General features: G+C 41.2%; 1 protein-coding gene across 2 annotated transcripts in view; it reads right to left on the reverse strand.

Annotated features, from left to right (window-relative positions):
- Window positions 1-24,409, reverse strand: part of LOC141791385 (polypeptide N-acetylgalactosaminyltransferase 10-like) — a 92,181-nt gene that overhangs the window by 59,166 nt on the left and 8,606 nt on the right. For both annotated transcript variants that reach the window (XM_074671807.1, XM_074671806.1), the window contains exons 2-4: window positions 13,432-13,534; window positions 7,103-7,241; window positions 25-191 (exon numbers count right to left, since the gene is read on the reverse strand). In XM_074671807.1, the coding sequence (XP_074527908.1) occupies window positions 25-191; window positions 7,103-7,241; window positions 13,432-13,534 (409 nt within the window). The remainder of the gene's footprint in view (window positions 1-24; window positions 192-7,102; window positions 7,242-13,431; window positions 13,535-24,409) is intronic.

The raw sequence follows: 24,409 nt of genomic DNA on the forward strand, positions 1-24,409 counted from the left end.
ATGCTGAGAGTGTGTCCTCTGTACCTTTGTCGCTGAAGTCGTCCACCAGGATGATCTCTGCAATGAGCTGTGGGGGGGAGCGGTTGAGCACGCTGTGAACCGTCCTGAGCAGAGACGACCAGCCCTCATTGTGGAACGGGATGATGATGCTGGTGTTGGGGAGTTTCTCTGAGTATAGCTTCTGTCTGCACCTTCACAAAGAAAACAAACAAGAATATAATTGTTTATGATTATGATATAAAACAAGCATTTCATTCACATCCTTCAATCAGAGATCCATCTTCTACAGACCTCAGGATGCCGAGGTGATGTGTTTGAGGCTGGAGGGTAGCGTTTTGTTACAGCTGAATTAAACCCACATGCCACTTCACTCTCTTGTTCAATAGACCCCATTACCTGACTCTTTCTGTGCTTGGATCCACTGTAATTACTGCAGCCTATGGGGACAGCTGCCTCCATGTAAATATTGATCAGTTGCCTTCAAACCAATGAAAATAGCTACTAGAAATTAGCCTGACAGTAAAAATTAGAGTTCTTTTTAAACTTCGGTTGTGATTAATATAGCTGCGTAGGGGCCATACCTTGTGATATCCTTCACAGTACTCATATTCTTTATTTACTGATAGTGTCAGCTGATATTTTGCTCTATGAATCAGTCATATGAAAAGTAATAATGATTATCTTTATTTGTCATAGCTGAAGTCAAAAAAGAAAACCATTCACTAACTATCACAACTTTTCTGTGTTCATTGGGATTACTCAATTTAACTTCCATTGTGACTGTTCTTCCATTTGCCTTACATTTGCGTTGTGGCATTTGCCTTTGATTTTAAGGCATTTGCACTCATGTTGTGGCTCTTGCAAACTGACACCTACAGGCCGCTGTCACCTTAAAGAACTGTTTTAACTAGAGATTGATTTTTTCTATCGTTTTTTTCTTTCAGGGCCAATGCCGATACTGATTATTAGGAGTCAAGGAGGCAGATCACCTATATTTGGAGCCAATATTCATTTGCAGTAAAAGTGAAAATATTGGCATCAAATTTTGAGTTATACAAACTCTTACACTTAACCTCATTGAAATGTCCTCAAGCATATGTTTATTAAACATCTTCCAGGCTCAGCATCATGTCTTATAAAGTTAAATAAAAAGTCTATAAAAGAGAAAAAGTTCCCTGAACTTCTCTCCAGTAAATGGGTAAGTATAAGTAATAAATAAGTAAGTTTTTCAATGCAAATGCAATAAAACTGGACTAAATTTGTGATTCTTTTTATGGGCATGCAATACGGTTGCATTATGGTTTTGTTAAGTTTTTTCATGACTTTAAGTTTGTGTGTGTTTGTGAGTGTTTTGACCATCTAGGGCTTCCATAGATAAGATGGAGAAACTCCATGCAGAGAAACAGCAACAAGCAACTCCTTGATATTTGCAGTTTAAATTATTTCTAAAGAGGCAGGTAAACATACTGGGTGGGTATTGATAAGAAGAGTGGTTTTTGTGTGTCTGTAAAAGGTATAATAATTTCATGGTAAGAAAGTCACGACACTAACTGCAATAGCCCATCAATTAAAATCTTATTTGACATCGGATTAAAAAAAGGCTGATGTTGATATGCCTCAAAATGACAGATATCGGTGCCACTAATCAGCCCAGCTGATAATTAGTCTATCCCTGGTTTTAAATAATGGAAGAACATGCAGTGGAAACTGAATTAGCTCTAGATAGGCCTTAGAGCATGCATGTGATATGGTGAAGGACTGAAGTCATTAATTTTGTTGCATCTACTTGTTTTTCAAATCACAACATCAGAAAAAAATGTGCATGAAAATTGTTAAAATGGACAAAAATGACGAAAGTGTATTCATGTGTTTATTTGAATAAACACATTTTTTGAAAAAATATTGTTTCTCTGTGTTAAATTCGTTAGTGTACAGACTGGTTCGGTCGATTCCCCAGGGAGGACAATCTGTATTTGGATAGAGTTACAGCAGCTGTTAATAATTCATCCCTCAGCCCCTGAATCCAGCTCAGTGCACCAGCCTCCACAGCTCTACCTCTAAAGAGTGTCTCCTGAATTCCAGGCAGATGTAAGTTTATTATTTGCAGCATATACAGCTGTTATCAGCTGCCAACATGTGCTGTGATGACGGGTTACACAGATCACCTTGTACACCATCATCACAGCACGCAGCAGGACCCTTGCAGAGCAGCTAATCATGGGCAGAGAGTTATGTTCCCTCGCAGCGGGGAGAGGGAGGAAATGTGTAGTGAGCTGTGTCAGTCGATCAATGTCTGTGCTGAACATCGGTCTGCGTGTCGCACATTCAAATATGAGCGTTGGGAGACAGGCAGGCGGCGTGATCGACAGGCAGCTGGCTGGTTACTCTTAACAAACCCCATCCAATCCCACAGGGGATGCAGGTGTGTATGTGTATGTGTGTGTGCTTCAATTAAATCTTGCCAGTGTGCTGAAATCAAATGTGTCAGTTGTATGTCTGGAGCTGGCTGCCTCCGAGGCACAGTCGACACGCCAATCACCAGCTACTGCCTGCGGGGGCTTCTGGGTGAAAAGAGAGCGGAGAGGAAGCAGCCACTGGTGCATGAGGAGAGCAGGTGTGTCTGTTTGATTGGTCACAGGAGAGCGACAGGCGTGAGGCAGCCACAGGGCTACATTTAGCCCTAATACCGCTCATTCACTCACTGCATTCACCTGACCATAAAACAGGCTGTCAAACGTCACGTTGCACGCTCGGTTTCTTTAATATTATTGAGTCATGCTGCAGCAGCATGACAAGTTTCCTTTCTAACCATTCCTGACATGAGGAGGGATCTAACTGTGTATCATCCAGACCAATTTACGTCACAGTTAATAACTGATTCCTTATATCTGAATGTGTAACTGAGCCTGAAAATCCCCTTCTGAGCAGAAGATTGTTTGGGACCTCTGGGCTCTGACCTCATACCTCCTCACAGATTATTTTACAAAGCAAATACTGTCAGGCAGAGATGGTGCAGAGGGGGAGCCAGAAATTCTGCAGCACATACAGGAAGGGTACATTTGCCAGGCGATTGTGGAGAATGATGCATGTGAAGTAGGAAAGCATGACGCTGGAGTCGCATCCCTGAGCCTGAAGGTGCCAAGTCACAAAGTTTTGCACCCATCTTCTAGAGATAACAGGATTTTTTTGTGTGTGTGCTTCCTTCTCTGTCTGCTCCTGCCTGCAACAGCACACATGCCAAAGCTGGTGACAGATTATAAATCAGAAATCAAAGTCATCAGCTCTATTTTCAAAAATATCTAGATACAATAAAACATGTACGTTTTTTTTAACAGTATAAAATGTCCACATTAGGTTAGCAATTTGCACCAATGCAGGCAATGATGAGGTCAAGCCTCCAGGGTCCAAATGTACCAACTGGAAGCAAACTAAATCAGCACTGTCTCTTGCATTGGACTAAGTTATGACCAACTATGACCTGAACATGCACCAAACCTGACTGAGATGAGTCATTCATGAGCCTAATACTGTGATTGTTGATATATTTAACCTTTATTTTACCAGAAATATTCCTATTGAGATATGAACTCTCTTTTACAGGTAATCCTGGGCAACACATCAGTATTTAGCTCCAAAACATGTGCACAAACTGATCAGATGACCCTAAATCCTAGTTTTAAATTAATCGATCTATGAAAATAACCCAGCCAGTGGCAACCAAAGGAGTCAGTAAAGAGCAGTTACTTCATTTGCTACATCTACATGCAGTCAATATTCGGGTTAAGGTCAATATCCCAGTTTCTGAAGCATTTGGAATAACCCGTTAACATATGTAAGCAAACAGGGTTATTCCTGTTTACATGGTACCCCGATCAAAACAGCGACGCACAGACAACGTCTTGATCAAGTGGCAACCTCCGGTCTGAGAATATGAAAAATCTGCTAAAATCTGCTGTTTCTGGAGTGTTCGCTTGAGGCTGGCTCCGGAAGTAGCGGAATTCACATACACACCAAGCCAAAAAAAGCCATTTTCAAAGCAGAAATTAACCTATTTACAGCCTGGTTCAAAAAACATCTCCTTTCTGAGTCGCTAATTTTACTATCGGCTTCCGCTGTACGGGGGGTGAATTTTTTTCTGACGCTGCCATTCAGAGGATATTAAGATCGTGAGCTTCCCCAATAAGAGGCACAGCTGAGGGTTACGTGATGGCCGGCGCCCTATGGCTGTGGGCGAAGCCCTTGCCACTACCCCTATGGCCGCTATAGCCAATTTTCTGTTTCAGAAACAGACGGGTGACGTCGGCGAGACTACGTCCATGTTTTATACAGTCTATGATCTTGATGCATCTTGAGAACATCATGACACAATGTGTGTCATTTCTGCTTCTTCCTGTATCCATAGCAACAGCAGCAACAACAACAGCAACAACAGCCCTGAGCAGGTAGCAGTCACCTTTATTTGCGCCATGGGGCTGGTACTGGCCAACCACCAGTGTGTGACATTTTACAGCAAGGACTTTATGTACTCAAAAGACCAAGATTCCTTGCAAGCAAACCATGCACAGGACACAAATGTTCCTTTTGGTGGGGATATCCTGATAGGCATACACATGACCAAATATTTCTCTCTATCCCTTCCACAGAGATTGGACGGCTCACTCCTGCAATGGCTCCACCTGTACCTGCACACTCGTCCTTCATCATGGCACTCACCACCAGCACTTAAGCCATGTCTTCACATAACCAGGTATCTGTAAACTGTACATATTTCTGTACGTTTAGGCCTGTCACCAACACCAAACCACTGTTTTACGTCACTAAATAGATATTTTCTAAAAACTCTGGCCAAAGTGAAGATTTTAGAAAACTCTGATTTCATGGTTTCATGTATAAGTCAGTAAAAAGGAATCTGATCCTCCTGATATTATGCTCTCTATAACACAAGGAGGATCAGACCCTACCTGACCCAACAGGCCACACAGCTTACGGTTTTGAAAATACCCAACTACATGAGTACAAAGTCTAAAACTCTGGTAAGAGACTGTTCCAGTGCCAGAGTATTTCAGCTTCCCCAGGGTTACAGCCAACTCTCTCTAGAATTTTTCTCAAGTCAGCAAGACTTGACTTTTATTGTTTTTGGTGTGTTTTGCCTGCCTGTCTGGCTGTCTGCCACTCTGCCACACTCTCACTGGTTATTCACCAGACCCCACCTCAAGCCTCAGGCCTCATGCCCACACCTTTCCACAGATCTCTCCCTCTCATCTCTGACACTGGGTTACTTCCATCCACCTTCCTTCTCCTTCAACAATAAATTCACTTTGAGTGTTCATCTGTCTCTGAATACTGTTTTTAGAGGCTAGCTTACTACAGCTGGTTCCAAACCACAGCAGATGTACATGAAATGAAATATTGTCACAAACTAATTCCAAAAACGGATGCCCTCTACCACCACAAGTCCATTTATCAGTAAGAAACATTTATATAGATAGATAGATAGATAGATAGATAGATAGATAGATAGATAGATAGATAGATAGATAGATAGATAGATAGATAGATAGATAGATAGATAGATAGATAGATAGATAGATAGATAGATAGATAGATAGTCCATGAACAATCCTGAAGTTCTGACTTTTACCAAAGTAGTACACCTTTATCCTCTCTCCTCTTTGCACATAATATCTGCCTACTAAGTAATCTGGGAAGCAATAAATTGATAGGCAAATATGAAGTATGGAAAAAGAAGACTTTTTGGAAACTCAACTTGACTTCAAACTCAATTCAAGCCTTTAAAGTTGTTGAAAAGTAGGTCTTATGAGTTGGTCACCCCTCCTCTAGTAACGACTTTGTGCAGAGTCTTTAACTTCTTCACACTATTATCACACTATTATGTTACTGATGCGGCTGTTGGCATCCGGTTTACATGCCGCCGGCGCCTACCACGACAGGGCATGGTAAGCTGTGAACAAGGTATACAGGACCAAGCTTAACCGAGCCAACCCATATCAGCGGTCCAGTTTAGAAACTGGACTGCTTGGTGGAAACGGGGCTTTGGTTTAGGATACTCTTGGTAACCTTATTTTTAAGATTTACCAGTTTTAAAAAACTAAGAGGGGAGGAAAAGATCTGCCTCAGTTTATACCAAAACTACTCTAAAGGAAGATTCTCATCCACGCCTGCATCGCCATCAGTAAGCCTTTGAACTGAACACAGGCTGTTATTTATTTATTTTCGCCTTCATACCTGTCAGGGTGAGGAATGTGTAAGGTCCAGTAAGGCCTTCTTTATAAACTTTGATAAAAGAATCAGTCGCTGTGAGGATGCCGGCAGAAAGGAAATACTCAAAGCTGCTTTCCACATGAAAGAGAAGAGAAGGTCAAGTGTCAGAGGAAAGGTCTCGTCAAGCCACAGAAAAGCTGTGATTAAAGGCCTTTTGCAATCCGCTTTCAGATTGAAAGGGTGTCCATAGGTCACTGGAGTCCTGACGACTTCTGGGGAGAATTTGTGAAACTTTCTGTCATTTTTTTATGGCTGAAGGAGCCGAGAGTGAGAAACAAATACAGCGAGGGGATAACCTCTGTGTGACCTGCTGTTCCCACATCGTGTTCCCACTCAGATGGAGATTATAAAGCCATCAGCTTGCTACAGCATGGCGTTACCTTTTCACCTCTTTTCATGCACCACATCAAGCAAATATTTACATGCTGCTTTATTTTTATTAAAGGTGTTCAAATGATTTCACACTAGTTTAGCTGCCTCTGCTTTCAACGTTTCCTCATTCCAGTCAGCTGAAAGTTTGTAGGAGAAAATAAGAGACTCCATCCTGAGTGGACACGTCTGAGGAGTGAACTCTTCATCTTTGAAATGTTAGAAGCTTGGATGAAATGAAAATGAACCACATAAACAGATTTTTAATTTAAGAGAAAGAATTGCATCAGCAAGCTGATGCATTCAGAGCAGACTGCACAGCACAAATTATTTTTCTGACCTGGAGGCAAACACACACACACACACACACACACACACACACACACACACACACACACACACACACACACACACACACACACACACACACACACACACTCAGAGGACTCACTTTGCATGGCGGATATCAGGCAGGGAGCGGTTGAGGGAGATGCGGTCACTGACATAGATGTTGAAACCGTTTTCCCTGTAGGCCTGATCGATGCGGTCGGTTTCCGTAAGAGGAAACGGCTTCCCCTGCTCACCGTTACCTGCAACAACAAAACAAACACATGAACAGATTGGTTTTAACAGGAAGCCATGATGCAGTTTTATTCCATTACAATTTCTGGTATCAAACTTTGATACTCAAAATCAAATCAGGAGAAGATCTGGTGTTGAACCACATTGAGTGATACAGGCTGGATGAAGGAAGCAGAGACAGAGATGATGTTGGCACCTGCCTCATCCAAACATAACCGGTGTTGGAAATCAGGTGCTATGTGTGTGACCAAAATACCTTAAAAATGATCAATCTGACTCCATTCCCCTTTTACCTCTTTCTGTGCACTTGGCTGATGGGGAAGGATCAGGGGGCATCATAGTTCTCGATTGAACACAAATTTGTTAATGTAGAATATGCAGAGATCTCTGGTGCCGCCTCTGGTCACATCATTTTGCAGAGACTGTTCATGAGACTGACCGTGTCTCTCTATCTCAGCACCAATATATAGTCACTAACAAAGTTTCTCTAAGGATGTTGTCTCCCCTCTTGTTGGCTGCTGTCCATCCTCTGTCTCTGTCTGCAATCTGCGACTGGCATTCATCAAGTGGGTGATCAGCCCTCCTTCAATTATCTGTAGAGAAACTGCTAGATACACATGTCTGTCTTCATCCTTTAATAATTTATCTTCCTCACTTTGACTGAAACATATACCTTGACTCTAAAAAGCTAATTATCAACTTGATATATTAGTAATTCGCAGTTACTTCTTATAATTGTTGGGCATAAGCATTAACTTAACTTGTGGTCACTCTACTCTGGGTGCACCATAAAACCCAAGGAGGTGTCAATGTTTTTCAGATGTGAAACCAGTGCTAGCCAATCAGAATGAGCCCCTGTCACTCAGCTGTGATGTTGGAGAGCCAAAAACTGTGTTTCCTGGCGTATACACAAAACCATGAAAGCAGAGCTTTTCTAAAGCTTCACTTTGGCCTGGGTTTTTAGAAGACATTGTCTTTAGAAAACATCATTTTTAGTGACATAAAATTGTAGTTTGATGTGGATGACAGGCCTAAATGCATTTGTATGCGGTTTCCCTTTTGTTTGGCTACCAGTGGACATGGCCTGCGTCTCTAACTCATCACTGCTTGCACTGGCTGGTTAGCACTGTCCCAACGACTAAATCCCTGCATGTCCTTATTTATATGGGGATCCTTAACCTGCTCACCCTCCTGTTTTGATTTTTTTTTTTCTTTTAAATGCTTGAGGCTGCAGTTTCTGCTCTGTGACCCGCCTGTTCCCGATACAGAGTGATGAAGCCAACCAGTGGTGAAGGCCATATTGGATATGACCCGGGCTTTGAGCTTCCTTCCTAACAGCTGTAGGGCACCCATCAGTCATGTGAGCTGAGCTGTGCCTCTGACTGGACAAAATTGTGACTCTATGGGGCCGTTTACATGACATCCTTTCCGCTAAAATCCCAAAACAACAACAACAAAAAAAGGTCTGTGAAATAAATCTGCATCCAGACAGAAATGCTGAGGGACTGAAAATGCTGTAATATGCATGCCAAGCCTGTAGTTGGCTACATAACTGTAGAGTCTTTGGTAGTCTTCTGCCAAAATAGAGGTGGGCTAATCATCTGGGTACATATTGGATGTGTTTTCCATGACTGAAGAAGTGGTGCAACAGATGCACATTACTTTAAAGGGCAGTCAGTGGATTTAGTAGATTCAGTGGCACAAGAACAACACAATAGTATGCCATTGTTTCTGTTGTAACAATTTAAGTTCTGCTTTTATTTAAAAACCAGGCTGTAAACATGTTTTTGTTAATTTTTTTAATTATTATTATTATTTTAAATTTTATGTTATTGTATTCTAAAAACGTAAAACCCTGTTTTGTGGCTTGGTGTGTACGTGGTTTCTGGTCTTTCTGCAGCCAGCCTCTACCTGATTCTTGATGAACAGCAGCATTTAGGCCTTAAGCAGATATTCCCCCTCAGCTTTGACTGATGAGTCTCTGTTATCTGATCAAGACTTTGTTGACATGATTTTTACACTTTGTTGATTTGATTGGTTTTGATCAAAACACCCTTGTGAAAGAGATTTTTTAACCTAAAAGAGGTATTCCTGGTTAAATACAATTTAAAAATAGTAAATGCAAAAGCCAAGGAAGGGTGAGCATCAGTAACAGAGCGAGCATCAGTACAGAACAGAGCGAGCATCACTGAGAAAGCATATGACCAAGATTAAATTAGATATAGCTTAACAGAGGAACTGAATTGGAGGAGAGTTTAAAGAGGTTTGCAGGCAACACAGGAAGAACAAAGACATTCAAATAGAAACTGTGCAATCAACATCAGAAGAATGTCCTCAGTTACACAAACTTTTAGGCTTGTGATGAAGACTTTCAACTCTATGAAACTGTTTTCTTTTATTCGCACCTTTACTTCTGATTAAAGCCGCTTCATCCACCCCTGCTGCTTTCACACATCGTCTTTTTGTGTCTATAAAGTCTCCGTGTCATGTTTATGCCCCAAACTGTGGCTTTTGAAGTAAAGATTAAAAGATCTCTGGTTTCAGAGGACATGCAGTGAAAAGCTGTGTGATGCAGGGAAGTGAGAGAAACAGATCCAAGGTTGGACTTTCTCTGTTATTTAATGGCTTGTTTTGTACAAGCCTAAATAAACACTGGTTCATGATAGAGGACCAAGAGAGTCAGATACACAGTATGTTGGATTAGATGAAACCTGCTGAAAAAGGAGTAAAATCAGATATTTACCAATTACTTTCACTCAGCTTGTTTATAGATTACTCAACCAATCATTATTGAGTCACCATGAAACCGTCCATTCACATTGTCAGCGTGTAATATCAGACGTATACTGCACCGAGCAAGATAAATGACATGTACACACACGCATGGATCTAATTACTCCCCTAACAACCCTTCACCGCACAAACACTGTCAAACCTGAGCTCATTTCAGGAGTGCATCAAATTACACTGAGCTGCATGTTTCATTAGCTCCTCATCAAAGCACTGCACACAAACACACAGAGATGCATGCATGGAGGCTGATCTATAGCCGGAGCGAGCAGCAAATTAAAGCGCCCTGCCTTGTTCCATTAGGCAGAAATGATCTGTTTATCCTCCTGAAGGTAATAACTGTGGAAAATAACTCCTCACTTTAATGGCTCATTTCAGAGATAAACTCTGATGCTTGATGCTTGGCTTTTCTTTCATTAAAAAACTGGCAGATACATCACTTAAATGAGCTTTTCTCGGGCCAATCTTTGCTTTAAAGGGAGATGAGATTGATATTCTATGAGATTGAGTAACTGATCGTTCTCAGGTTATTGACTGTTGTCTTCTTGGTTTGGGGAAATCACAAATTCCTCAACACCTTGAGCTCTCTTTAATCTTAACACACTTTGAAATGAACTCCTCTGCACTGTGACAAACCTTAATGGATAGGATGGTGCTCTTCATGGTGGTGAAATATTCAGACAAGGGCTATGTTTTGATTCGAACCAAAGATAGTTGAAATTCCTATCAGGTTTTAGAGTGAAATCTGTGTTTACGCTGAAACTGCCACAAGCATACTCAAGAAAGTGCTCCATTTCTAAGAGTCAGGTAAGAGGACACTCATGTGCCTGACACCATCCCTGAAAGCAACAGGCTTGACTAAGGAGGTGGATTCTGGCTCAGGAAAACAGCTCTGACTATTCATGGGTCTGATCCATTTCATGCATGAGAGGAGATAAAGTCTCAGAGAGGTTAAAATCAGAACTTAAGGAAATTTACAACAAATCCTGAAATAATGCCATAACTTTTACTTTAGGCCAGAGCTTACTGACAAGCAAGAAAAAAAAATCACTGTAAACTGATGCAATTTCCTGTTATTTTACAGTAAAGGTACTGTAATTTACAGTATACTACTGTATAATGGATTACATGTATGATCAATGTTCTAACTTTGACAGATAATAAATGATACCTTCATTTAAATGAAGGTCCTCAGCCAAGGCTCTGCTTGCAATTCCAAGGTCAAGGCTGAAGACCAAAGGTGAGCTGGCTCTGTCAGAACTTAACCTTGCAGAGCAGATGGACCTGCCTGATTCAATTTCTGACCTCCTGCAGGTCCATCTTGCCAGGCTCCAATGACCAATGATTTCACTCGGCTAAATTCTGACAGGCCCAATAAGGGAAGAGAGGCGGGAGCTGTGGGAGCAGACGTGATGTCAGCAGACTTTTGTACTTGTCAGCGTTCCTTTGATTCTTAAGTTCAATTTATAAAAACGGAAGCTGTCGTCTAACGTCTTTTTTACAGCTGTTTCTCGTGATTCAGTAGATGTTCATCTATTGTTTCTCAGAAGCATCGGCTCACATAAGCTACGTCATACCGTGGCTTGATGTGGATTGGTCCGTGGTGAGTGTGTTAATCAGAACGGTCGTCCAATCACCAGATGCAGATTTTTTTTTAAGTCCCGCCTCTGAAAACAAATCAGAAGAGCTGCTACCCAGACGGACTTGTGAAATATTTCTGTGGCGGACATATAAAACTGTACGTCTGGCGTGTCAGGTTAGTCAGAGCTCCCATCTAGTGGAGCAAACTGCCTGAGGAGATCAGAATGGCTAACTCTTTGTCCTCTTTTAAATCTCTTTTAAAGACACATTTTTATCAATGTGCTTTTACTGGAGGTTCTATCTGAGTGTGTTTTAATTAAAAATGCTGCATTTATTTTATTTTACCTTTAACTTTTTTCTTTCACAGTACATTGGCAGAATCTCAAATTCTTATCTTTTGTAGTTGTATTTATTTCTTCATTAGATGATTGGAGGGGATTTATACATACATATATATATATATATATATATATATATATATATATATATATATATATATATATATATATATATATATATATATATATATATATATATATACATATATATATACATATATACACACACACACACACACACACACACACACACACACACACACACACACATTCCTCTTACTCCTTTTTCATTTCTTCTCTTGTATTTCATTCATTGCATTTTTATTGTGTACAGGACTTTGCAACATTGCTTTTGAAAAGTGCTACATAAATAAAGATTATTATTATTATCATTATTATTATTATTATTATTATTATTATTATTATTATTATTATTATTATTATTATAGATGGCATTTAACTAAGCAGAAGATTGTTATGGACATCTGGGCTTTGACCTCATCCCTCCTCAGATTATTTTAAAGACTGAGGGCTGATCAGACATCATCCTGAAAGTCTGCGTGCAGTACTTATGCATGGCAGCAGATGCAGGGGCTGGGTACAGGGAGGTAGCCAGATATTCTGCAGCTTATATATATGAATGGTGAAACGTTTTACTGTAAAATATCTTATTTTACAGTGCATGCACTGTTACTTACTTTTACAGTATAATACTGTTTATTGGATACAGTATGTAAATGTGAATTTTGAATAGGTTGAAATTGTAAAATACAGGCCATGCTGCTGCCAGTATATTTCCATTGATTTACAGTTTATCTGAACCAGTCTATGCCATGAGAAGCAAGGACAGCATGTTTGGTGGTATTTTACTGTTATTTTACAGGTCAGTTTTTCACAGTACTGTATTTGAACACAACTGGATTTTACTGTTGAAATTTCCTCATACGTTTACAGTAATTTATTGCAGTGTTGGCTTTAATATAAGATAAATAACTGAAGAACAGCTTCTAGAAACAAAGTGGGTTCAACCTGAATAGTTCCCCGTGGTTATAATTGATGCTTATTGTGCTTTGAACTCTGTTAATGAGCACAGAAACACATCTGAAACCTTTGTTTTGTCCATGAAATCCTCTCCTGATCCCTCATTGTGCTCATTTAGCGTTGGAGCACCACCAAATACCACATAAAAGCCCTCTAAATCTCCTACATTAGTAATAAAAAGCCAAAGGTATTTTTCCCTCTCAAGGCCCGCGGCTGAATCGATACTTATTGTGTGAGATTAACTGTGTTTAATTATGAAGCCAAAACTTAACTCCAGCATTGATTTACAGCGCTGCTGAGCGAGGAACTCACTTGGAAGAAATTAGAAGAAAAGAAGTGTCTGTGTGTGAAAGTGTGTAAGCGTGTATGTGTCTGTGTGGCCTGAGCAGATGCTCTCCTTTACCTCGCCCAAACAAATCTGCAGCCTCAGCAAACAGTGAGGACCCACCTGACCGAGCAGCATCCTTCCTCATGGCCTCGTAGTCGTGCCAGTCGATCCGTCTCACTCCATCCAGTCCCAGCTGAGCAACTCGCCTCACCTGGTTCAAACCCTGAGGACACAAAAAATTAAACATCAAACACTCCCATCATGCTTTATTTGGCTGCTTAGACTGTCAGGTAATGGAAACAAAACAACCACAAAAAAAGAGCATGATGACCTTATCCCACAAAACTTGATCAATATCAGAAATAAAGAAGTGACATGAAGCTTTTTGTCCACTTTTTTAACTTCCTCTTGAAATCCAAACAGAGAAGTCACCTTGGTATTCACTAATAAAGTTGGACCTGTGAGAGAGCACATATTCTTGTTTTTGGCTTTTAATGGAGTGAAGAGCCATCCTGAAAGACAGAGCTCATTTTTTGACTAACTCACATACTTGAAGAGAAACAACAGATTTTTATCTTCCTCAGTTTCCTCCAGGCTGTCAGCCAAAATCTGCACGACAGCTGGGAGTTTACACAAAGGGACAGAAAATCTGTTTTTTATTGGTAGGACGCTGGAAAATGTCACCATCGCTTAACACACACACACACATACACACACACAGAAATGCAAAAAGCCTCATCACCATGAGCTGTTCCATTCTCCTCGGCATTAAAATGCAAAAGCAGTCATTTATGAAATCCTCTCAGCTTTGGAAATGACTTTCAGCGACTGGAGACGTTATGGGATCACAGCACATCGGTAAAGTAATTAGCTCCCAGGGAGGATACAATTAGTGAAATAATGTTAACACAAACGACACGTCTGATTGCATGGAGTGATATTAAGCAGGCTGTTATGTTAGCACATGCCATAATGCAGTCAGACGGAGCGCTACAGCAGGAAACGGGAGCGTTAAGTGTCTGAAGCAGCTGCTCTTCATTGTTTTTAGCTTCAGTTTGCCAAACATCACAGAGACAACAGAGCCCATCTATAAATATGAAGCACACACTTCATATTTAATTTCACTGCTGCAATTTTATGCTGTTTAATTCAGTCAGTATGGAGAAAATTAACATATTCTGTCAGTTTTTTTTACAACCAGAAACAGCTCAACACTGCAGGGAAAATAATTCATACATGTGGACAAGATGAAAAAGATCATTTGGGACCAAATTCAAAATCATTTTCAATAGAATAAAATAGAATAGTATAGAATAAAATGTACTTCATCAGTCCCCGAATGAGATTTCAGAGTCAAAGCAGCAGTACAAGAAAGTGTATGTGGCGTAAAACATTCAAGACTACATAAAAATAATTTATGTTTGGCCAAAGGAGTGAGGGGAAACCAGCTTTGCTTCTACTCACTCCTTTTTAAATATGTTGTTTGCTCCTTTTTTCTGTCTTTCACTGATACTTCGCTTCCTTAAATTTATCATTGCTGGGCAAACAAATAGTTACTAGTTATCAGAAAGCTTTGCATATCCGTGATAAATTAATAAAAATAATCTGTCATATTCTCGACGCAAATCATTTCCCTTGAGGGTGTGGATATAAAGCGGGGGGGAAAGTTTAAGACTGGACTTGCTGAGTGAGGGGTGGGGTGGGGTTTTAAAAAGGAAATTCAGGTAAACATCTCAAAATGAATCTGTTTGAAAGGAGTTTTTGCAGAGGAAGCTAAGGGTTAAAGATTTTGGACATCATCAGCTTGGCATCAAAATTTGACCGGAGCAAGCATCTAACCAGAACCAACATGGATTCAGACAGGTACCATCCACAAGAAGCACTTCTCAAGAATAACATGAACGGAGAAAGGTTTAGCTTTGTTGAAATAACCTTGCATTTTCTTATCTGCTGCTGAGTGTTGTAGACACAGAAGTCGTTGTCATATTTACTTGTTTTCAAGAAGTTACTTTGGACCAACTGAAATGCAGTCATTATAAAGTAGTCCAGGTCATTGCATCAGACAGAAGTGTTTCAGAGCATCGTGGAGATTTATCCAAAACTGTTTGAGGTCAGCCAGAGTAAACTGTGAGCTAACTTTGAATTTAAAGACTAAAAGCAAAGCTAAATCTGAGCTCTCTCTGTAAGTAAAAGGATCTCATGTCCTCATGCTCTCCTCTGATTCCCTCTCCTCTAACTGTGTCACACGAGGACCTGACAGGAGGCGAGGGTCTGTCCGTGTGTTTTCCAGCTAAAATGAAGCGACTGTGCCAGCAGATGTAGAGGACCTTGCAGGGAACAAACAGCCGGGGGAATATAACTCCCAGAAAAGCTGTCGTAATCGCTCAACACTAACATGCACAAAATGAGAGCGGACACCACATTAGCCCGGCGTTCTGGTGGAACACCCATTTCCTCCCAACCATGGAGGCAAATCCATTCCAACTCAACTTATTTCAATGCATCTGATTGGAGTTAAATGCCATTCTGCATCACACCAGTGCACCGCTAAGGGGGAAACCTTTTATTTTTTAAGGATGTACTTTTTGTTCTTCAAACTGAGAATTCAGCCCCTAAAAACTGGATGGTATACTGCTACTTATGACACAGAGAGTTGTGCATAGTCTCAAGGACTAAATCACAAACTACTCTAATGTATTTAAGTGCAAAACACCCACAAAGTTCTGCAGATCTGGGCCATTTGCCCCAGTTTGGCACCTAGTTGAAGAGGCTAACAGCTCATCTCAATTACAAAGAGCTGCACTGTGGACTGTCCGAACGGTGCTAAATTACATCCACAAAAATGAGGAGCTGGTTGAATAGAGGAGGTCTTGCTAATATGAGGTGTTCACAAAAAGCTCCAAACAAACCTTTTAGCTTACCTAAGTATCACTTATCTCCTGCCTTTTAGAGACTCACCTGCAGCCCCTTGTGATGCCCGACCTTCTATCTCTAACTCAACACTCCAAAGAGATCCAATCCTACCAGCAACATGTGTGTGAGGATTCTGAATAACAGAGAATACCCCCCCTGCTGTGGGACTATATTGTGTTTTTTCAACCACACTACCTTTCACCTCATGAAAGCTCAGGTAAGTGGCATCAATATTGTGAAAACAGCAAAATAAAAGCAGTAAACACACTCATCATTAGTCTGCTTTCAGTGTAGCTTTCTGTGCCTCCCCGCTGGGCACTCTGCTGCTGCTTCCTAATGGCCATTATCACAGAGACGAGGCTTCACGCTGCTGCAAACAAATTTGAGCTCTGGGCACTTTTCTACTCCATCAATATTCAAGGTGCAGCGAAAACAAGCTAATAGAGAGCAACAGGAGCTCCGGCACATGGCGTGTGGTCTGTTTTTTTATCTGCTGCCAATTTGTCAGATATTTATTATAAAGTGAGGAGTCAGGTAATGGACAAACCTCAGTGGGAACTTATATTTTATAAAGAAAAGGGACAGTTATGATACAGTAAGAGGGAAATTTCACTTGCATGAGCAATCACTCAACTAATTAAAAGTCCATTTATCTAATGTTTGCTCATCCCAGGGTGCAGATAAACATCCCAAGTTCCCCTCACTGTCTCTTTAAGGATTCCTCACTGTTTCTTTTTGTGCGTGTGTGTAGAAATGAAAGTGAAATATGGTCAGAAGGCAGAAAAAAAACATGTTTACTGTTCCAGTACCATGGACAGAGGCAGTTAGAAGCTGACCATCGGCAAAAACTGTCCTCCAAACAGTGACGGTCCCAAAATAGTTCAGTAACTGTTGCTCAGCTAGGGTATCTGTCACGCCGGGTTTCTCTACACGCTGATAACTGTAAACACAAGGCTCTGTTTCATCTGGTACTAGGAATCTAAGGAGTTTAAGAGCAGAGTTTCATGCCACCCAAGTGCAGTTTGACAGTTTTCTGGGAAGAAAAAAAAAGTTCATGGTGTTTACCGTATTGACCAGAGTATAAGACCCTACTAATGTTAAGAGCCCTCTCAAGACAATTTTTTGGGAAAAGACTTTGAGATAAAACTTCATAAAAAAGACTCATTGAATGCAATACAGTAAGTAAACTGGTAAAGGAACTCAAATATAGCCACATTTGTATGAAACCAGAATTTGTTGAACAGGCAGCAAAGCTGAGTTTGAGGGTTCAAGCCATGAAACATTCAGTAAATCTTCTCTGCCAGTGCCAAACAGCTTTTTCTTGTGCATAGTTTTTTTTAGGCATCCAAGTGTGACTGTTTCCATACCATAATGATTTAAACAACATGCAGTCTATGGGATTATTCAGTTACACACAATTTAAGGTGACACTCCCCTGAAACACATAACAGAGAATTGTGCATCACCTTTCACAACTGTGTGCTCCATCTCAAGGACGAAATCACAAATAATAGAGTAACAACATTAATGTGCAAAAACATCCACAAAGTTCTGCAGCTCTGAGCTCCAGTTTTGCACCTAACTGTGACTGAGAGAAGCTGCCATCTTCAGTCGGAGCTGAGCTGTGTGCTCTCATCCTGGACAGTCCTTCATATTTATGATGTTTTTAATACCATGATGTGTTTCCCCATATCTGCTAAGACAGGACTGAATATTTTTCCCTGAGACCAAACATATGGCAGAAAATAAGAACAAGGATACTTGAGGGTATTGTGAGAGACCTGGCCTACCTCAAAACTGAATGATAACAGAGGTGACCTTAAAACTGCTGGACCATTTTTTTTTTTTTTGAAAAGAGAGACAACAGATATCAAAGGGTGCCTTATTCATAGGGACACTGAAGCAGACAAAGAGACAGCCTTGAGAATGTTAGAGTACAACATGTTTATCTTTCCTATAGCAACAGGTCTGCAGCTGACTGGATCTTATTTTAAGGATAAGATATTGTCTGTATGTCTCATGGTGACAAACAGGCACTCGTTAGCTCCCCATACTGAGGAAAAAAAACAAAAAGTTCATTCACTCTTTGTATTGCATTACATTCCTGAAATCCCTGTTGTGTCCCTCTGGTTCCTGAAAGTGTCCCGCATGTTGCTCCTGACCAGGCTTGAAAAGGTCTTCACAATGAAAACACAATGAACAGAAATGCCATGCTAACCTCTGAGGCGTCACCTTTCCTGCAAAGAGCTACCTCAGCGAGCTTTGTGGCCTTTCTTTTATTCTTCTGAGACCGTTATGACACTGGGGGAAGAACAATTTCTCCTCCGACAAAAGTGACAGCGAAATCAGAACAAAATGCCAGCGACCTCAGAGGTCTGACTCGTACCTTCACATCAGAAAACTTTGCAGAGAATTGGTGAAACAGGAAAGGTTAAAATGTCAGGTTTTAGTGGCTGCTGTCAGGTTCTTTGTGCTATGTCACCTTCAATAAGCTCCCCACTGTCATGTTGTGTCAAAGCAAAACGCCAAGTCTACATTTTAGTGTAAAAACATGAAACCACATAGAGTGTTTCTTTGCAGAAGTCAGCTTTAAATCACAAAACAGATCACGTTTTGATCTGTAAAAATGAGATGGCTCATAAGACTCATAAAACTCCTTTTTCTTTTTACAGATTTCTCTTGGGTTGGGGGGAAATGTTCTAGGACATAATATGATTCCAAAGATAAATTTCCCAAACTTCTTCTAACCTAATAAAATCTGTATTCCACAGGCAACAAACCTTCCTCTCAGTCTTCGCATTGAGCAATGACAGTTTGTTCTTTGTGCTTTTTAAGGATATTGCACAGTCTTCTCTTAAATTTGGTAAGGTTAGGGCCAAAATGACATCATCTGTCAGAGCGAATGAAAAGAGGAACGCTATTGGAAAAGAGGAAATTTTATGGCAGATGCAGTTTGGAGTTTGGGTAAACTTTAAGTGGGGAAAAAGCAAAATGCAAAGTCTCAAGAAAGCAGCTGAGGTTTTGGTGGTGTTAGACCACATGTTGCACAGAAGAAGATCCAAATGCAGACTTACAAAGTTTCAAACCAACAATTATAAAGACCTCTGGGAACATTTGTATCTTCTCTCTTGCAGACACTTTTGAAAAGAAGCTACCTGATTCTTCCCTCAGCTCCTCTCAGATCTGCTGTTGCTTAACAAAGATGAGCACAGAACAAGAAGGCTCCTATTTCACCGTCATTGTGTGGTGTAGGGGAGAATCTGGCTTTACAGGCAGAGCTGTAAGTCTGATAAGAACAGAGCTGCCCACTCACTCTCTGAAGAGGACGACTCAGACCACCTTGGGTCAATACACCTCTTTTCTTTTTCCTCTCCACCTGCACAGTGAAGAGAGGTGAAGCTCTTCCTCTCTTTTTTTCCTTTCCTGCTCTGTCAGATCAGACAAATCCACCTCAAAACCCCCAGAGACACAATTACCTGTCTTTTCCATTTCACCTCATCCCTCTGCTCTCCCTCCTCCACCTTCAGCCACTTCACAGACAAGTCAATCTGTGCCAGAGGCTCACAAATCCCTCGCTGCCTCCTTGGAGAACAAGAAACTCCAGCATGGACAAACTGACCTGCTCCTGCTTCAGAGCAGCCCAAGAGGAGCTGGAGGAGGAGAGGGGTGAAGGAGGGTCAGGACTGACCATTTGAAAGTCAGACAAGAGGCTGGAAATGTTTCATTGCTGCCTTGAATATTGATGACTATCATGTTTTAGACAGAGAAATCTCACAAGTATAACAGCCTCACAATTTAACAACAGATGTTTTAATGTGACTCATTCCTGAGTCATCTCAGTGGAAATTTAAACTCTAACTAATTGACCAGTCTTAAGGTGGAAACATAAACAGAAAATAGTCATAACAGCTAAACTCAGAGTGAGAGAGTCTGCAGGAAAAACAAGTAAGAGGTGTTTTAGTGAGGCTGTCTCTGGTGGAGTGGATGTATGTCACTTTAACCAGACACAGCCAACATATGTCTTATCTCCATATGAACAGGAACAAACTGAAAATATCTGGGAGGTAAGGACTGAAAACATAATCTTTACCATCAGTGAACAGCTGATTGACATCCTGCAAACAACATATGACCTGCAATTTAAGCTTCCACTGCTTTAACTGACAAGTTATTCTGCTGAAAGCTTCTATTTCGATTGTTTGGTTGTCTTAATATGAATGAGCAACCTAAACCGATAAAAACCCCTTCTCTATAAACATTTCAACCATTTAGAGGGCAGCATTGTTATCTCAATGCAGTCAAAAATATGTAAAATGAAAGCACCAGATATGTCCATTTTCAGTGCCAGGGAAGATGCTTTAAAAGGTTTACAGGCTGCCCAGTTTGTCACACAGAAATGATTTAGATCTGTTTGGAGAGCTCTCAGTTTCTCTCCAAAAGTCCTTAAAGAAAAGAAGTTCTAACTACCATATGACTGTCAGAAAACATGTCCTTGAAATACTTCTGTGTTCGGGTTGAATACTCAATAAAAAATTTCTTGATCATTAATGCAGAAGTGCAAAAAAATGTCAGCTCAGGTTTCATACACCTGGTACAGATCAGAGAGTCCAGGAGAAAGTGAGGGACTGTACAGGATTAATAAATACGTCAGGTCACTTTTGACCAGTGAGTAACAACTCCTCTCAGCGTTTCTTTGAAAGCATATAATATGAGATCTCAAAAAGAGATCACAAAGTGCCTCAGAATAAACCAAAAAAAAGACCAAATGTCAAAACAGAGATAGCAAAGAGGTGATAAAAAGCAGACAAATGGCTTAAAAGCAGACAGCAATTTAAAATGTCCATGCTATCAAAATTATTAACTCTACATGTCCATAGTTTAGGACAAACAAAGATGCACAGTCTCCTTTGAGCCTGGTCCAGTGAAAAACCAGCAAAAGCTTTGGATGAAATGAACTTTCCCCTAGAACTACGTACATTTTGACCTTCAAGACTCAGTAAGAAATTTAGTTCTGGGGGATAAATTCACCCCTGAAAACGGCCCTATGTGGGGGGGGGGGGGGGGGGGGGGTAGTACTCTGCAGAGATCCAAGGACTGTTTCTGATTGGTGGAGCAGCCACAGTGTTTTTATTCCCCCTCTCCCTCCACCCACAATATGATGACCCCCAGGTGTGATGGACTTGGCTTAATAACTCTTAAACAATGTTCTCAGCAGGCTTCTTTGAAGCTCATGCACAGCTCCATCTCCACTGTCTTTATGCTTCAGATGGGGGGGTGCTCAGTCCCCTTTTTGTCCGCTCCAAGCTGTTTGGAGCTTTAAGAAACGGCTTCGACCAGCTTTCAATAGCTTTGTCTCTAGAGCTCGTCTCCTTTCAAGAGTCAACAAATCCACCAGCAGTGAAATAAAGCACCAGAGAAACCAGCATAGGCTAAATATCCTCCATCCTGGAAAGCTAGCTGTGGTGATGCACGGCTTGGCTGTCTTCTTCTATGGTGAGTTTAGTTCTGGGGAATATTCACGGGAAATGAAAGCCCCTGGACCCTGAGGTTGAAACACAGCTTAACATTGATCAGAGGACCTCAGAGTCCTGTTTGAGTCACCAAGCTTCAGCAGTATCTGCTTGCCCACACAACGCTGCCCTACTGACGAAGACAAGAAGTTTGGACTGGATTGTGACTCTGACTGGACATGAGGATGAGGGTACCATGAGACTCTTTCAAAGATTTTTTTTTTTTAGCACCTTAGCTGCAACATTCAGACCAATTGCAGGTGGTTCAAGGATGAATTGTTGCTAAAAAAAAAAAAAAAAAAAAAAAAAAATTGTAACAATCCAGCTGTGCTGATGCAAAAACAAGTGCAATCTGTTGGTCATTGTCAGCACCAGAAATGCAGAAAACGTAATCCAGCTGCTTGGGTTATTCTGCACGCATGGGTGTAATTAAACTGCAGTCAGGCTTCTGTAACATGGAGTTATTGCTGCAGGGAAGCAGCAGAAACCAGAAGCAGAGTCTCTCCAGGGCAGAGCGGCTCTTTGATGGTACAGATGCTAATCGCTTTGGGCGTCTGTTCTCCATCCTGCCACAGACAGACGTATGTGCTTCAGGCAGAAGACCTCCAGGCGGAGGCTCCTACAGCGAAGCACTCCATAACCCCTCTTCAGAGGAGCCCAGTGAAGCCACAGCACACCCCATTATCATCCAAAAAGAGTCATTACCCAGAGTCCCGCTGAGAGGCAGAGAGTGGGCAGAGGAGCAGAGAGGGGGCCGGCACTCGGGTAGTCCTCTGCCCCCCCGCCGGCCCTGATCCCTGCTGAGATATGGACAGATTGTAATGTGAGCACTGCTCTTACAAATATGTCTGCAGTTCTTTGAATGCCTGCTGCTTCTATGAAAATCCAATAGAGGATCAAAAAGTGGAGACAAATCCAGATTAGAGTTTTTGTTTTGATTTGGATTATTGAATCCAGAGCAGGACTTTCTCCACTAACCCCACAGAGAGCCGCATGAAGTCAGAGAGAAAAGACAAGACATTCAGCCAACACGACAGCAAAAACTGCAACCAGGTTACAAAAACAGTGACAGAAAGATTTAAAGCTGCAGATTGATGCTCTTGGATTAAGATGAGTAATGTAAAGGCATCTCAAGTTTGGCCATATGCTGCACTTTCACTCTCTTTGTAGCCCTTCAGCTTTACAGCTCGCAGGCTTTAAATCTGCTTGGTTCAGTGTGTTTATATATGCGTGGTAAACAAACACAACAACAGCCAAAAGATCAAGAAACAGCTCCTCAAGAGCCCCACACAAATAGGACAGATATACAGTCAGCTATATATAAATAAAACAGCTCCCTATTGCACAGAGAGCGGGATCAGCAGCAGCAGCACACCTCCAGCTAAAAGCAGTCTGCTATCAGCTGCTCACACCTGACTGCAGAAAGCTGTGCAGCTTAAAGGTTATTATTACAACTCCTTAAAAACACAGATACCTGAGTTTATACCCCTCAACATGATGTGTGAGATTTCCCCTCACAAAGAGGCGAACGTATTAAAACTTGAGATATAAATGGTTTGATGGGGAGGTAATTCACAGCCGAATGGGCACTGCTGGGATCACAGCCTGCACTGGATCTGGTCCAAACTCATTCGAGCTCTTCAAATAAGCTCCTAATTATCATGCCAGAGGGAGAGGAAGGCAAGGGAATAATAGCCTGAAAATATCATATGGTGGCCATTGAGAACTGAGGCTTGGAGCTGCACGTTTAAAGAGCAGCTTCACAGCTGGAGGCAAAGCTGATGAATGGGACAGGCTGCCAGAGTCTCTGCAGAAACCAGCTCCAGATACCAGACGTCCAATAAATATCTTTACACTTTGATTTGAGTTGGACTTTAGTGATAGGGCTTTGACCTGTGTATTTTTTTATTTCCACAGGTCTTGACCCGCTAAGGTTTTGGAAAGCATCTCAAAGTGATACTCCGGGATGGAACAAGTTGGGTCCTATCACAAGGTTTAGGGCAGAAATACTAAACAAGGCTCTAGTTCTCATTGTGTCTCTTCGTCCTGGCAGACTACCTGCGTTTGTTTATATCTGGCACGCCGCGCGCGGACTGATACACTAAGCAGCAAGCGTCTCGTAGCCAGCTGTGGCTCTGCAGTGGAGGTAGCGCTGTTTTACAACACAATGAGAACTAGAGCCTTATTTAGTGCTGTTTTTGTGTAAAAGTAACGCACTGAAAATTCTCTGAATAAAGCGTGAATGCAGACCGATATCAGATTTTTTCGGTGGGAGTCCATTTATTTGTGTTTTTGGTCAAGTAAAAATTGGTCCCATCTGAATGCACAGGAAACCAGCAGACAAGCAGGGAGGGGTTGTTTGGTGCGTGCGCCCTGGGCTTCTACTGCACAAAAACACTGCTGTAGGGGTAATTTCTGCCCTAAACCTTGTGATAGGACCCAACTTGTTCCATCCCGGAGTATCACTTTAAGGTGGTGATTTGGTGCGACATCAATCAAGGAATAATTTAAGGCCTTTTTTTATTTTCAACCTTAAAGGGGCTGTAAGGAGTTTGAAAGTGATCTTGAAAAAGTCTCTCTTCTAGATATATGTCTCATTGTAATTCCCACTTTAAATTGAGATTATCAGTACCAATAAATTGTGGTTACAGGTTATTTTAAATTGCTACTTCTTA

This window comes from Halichoeres trimaculatus, unplaced genomic scaffold, assembly GCF_033239565.1.
Source record: "Halichoeres trimaculatus isolate MK-OKI-2021-1 unplaced genomic scaffold, fHalTri1.1 fHalTri1_scaffold_6, whole genome shotgun sequence".
Classification (NCBI taxonomy): Eukaryota; Metazoa; Chordata; class Actinopteri; order Labriformes; family Labridae; genus Halichoeres; species Halichoeres trimaculatus.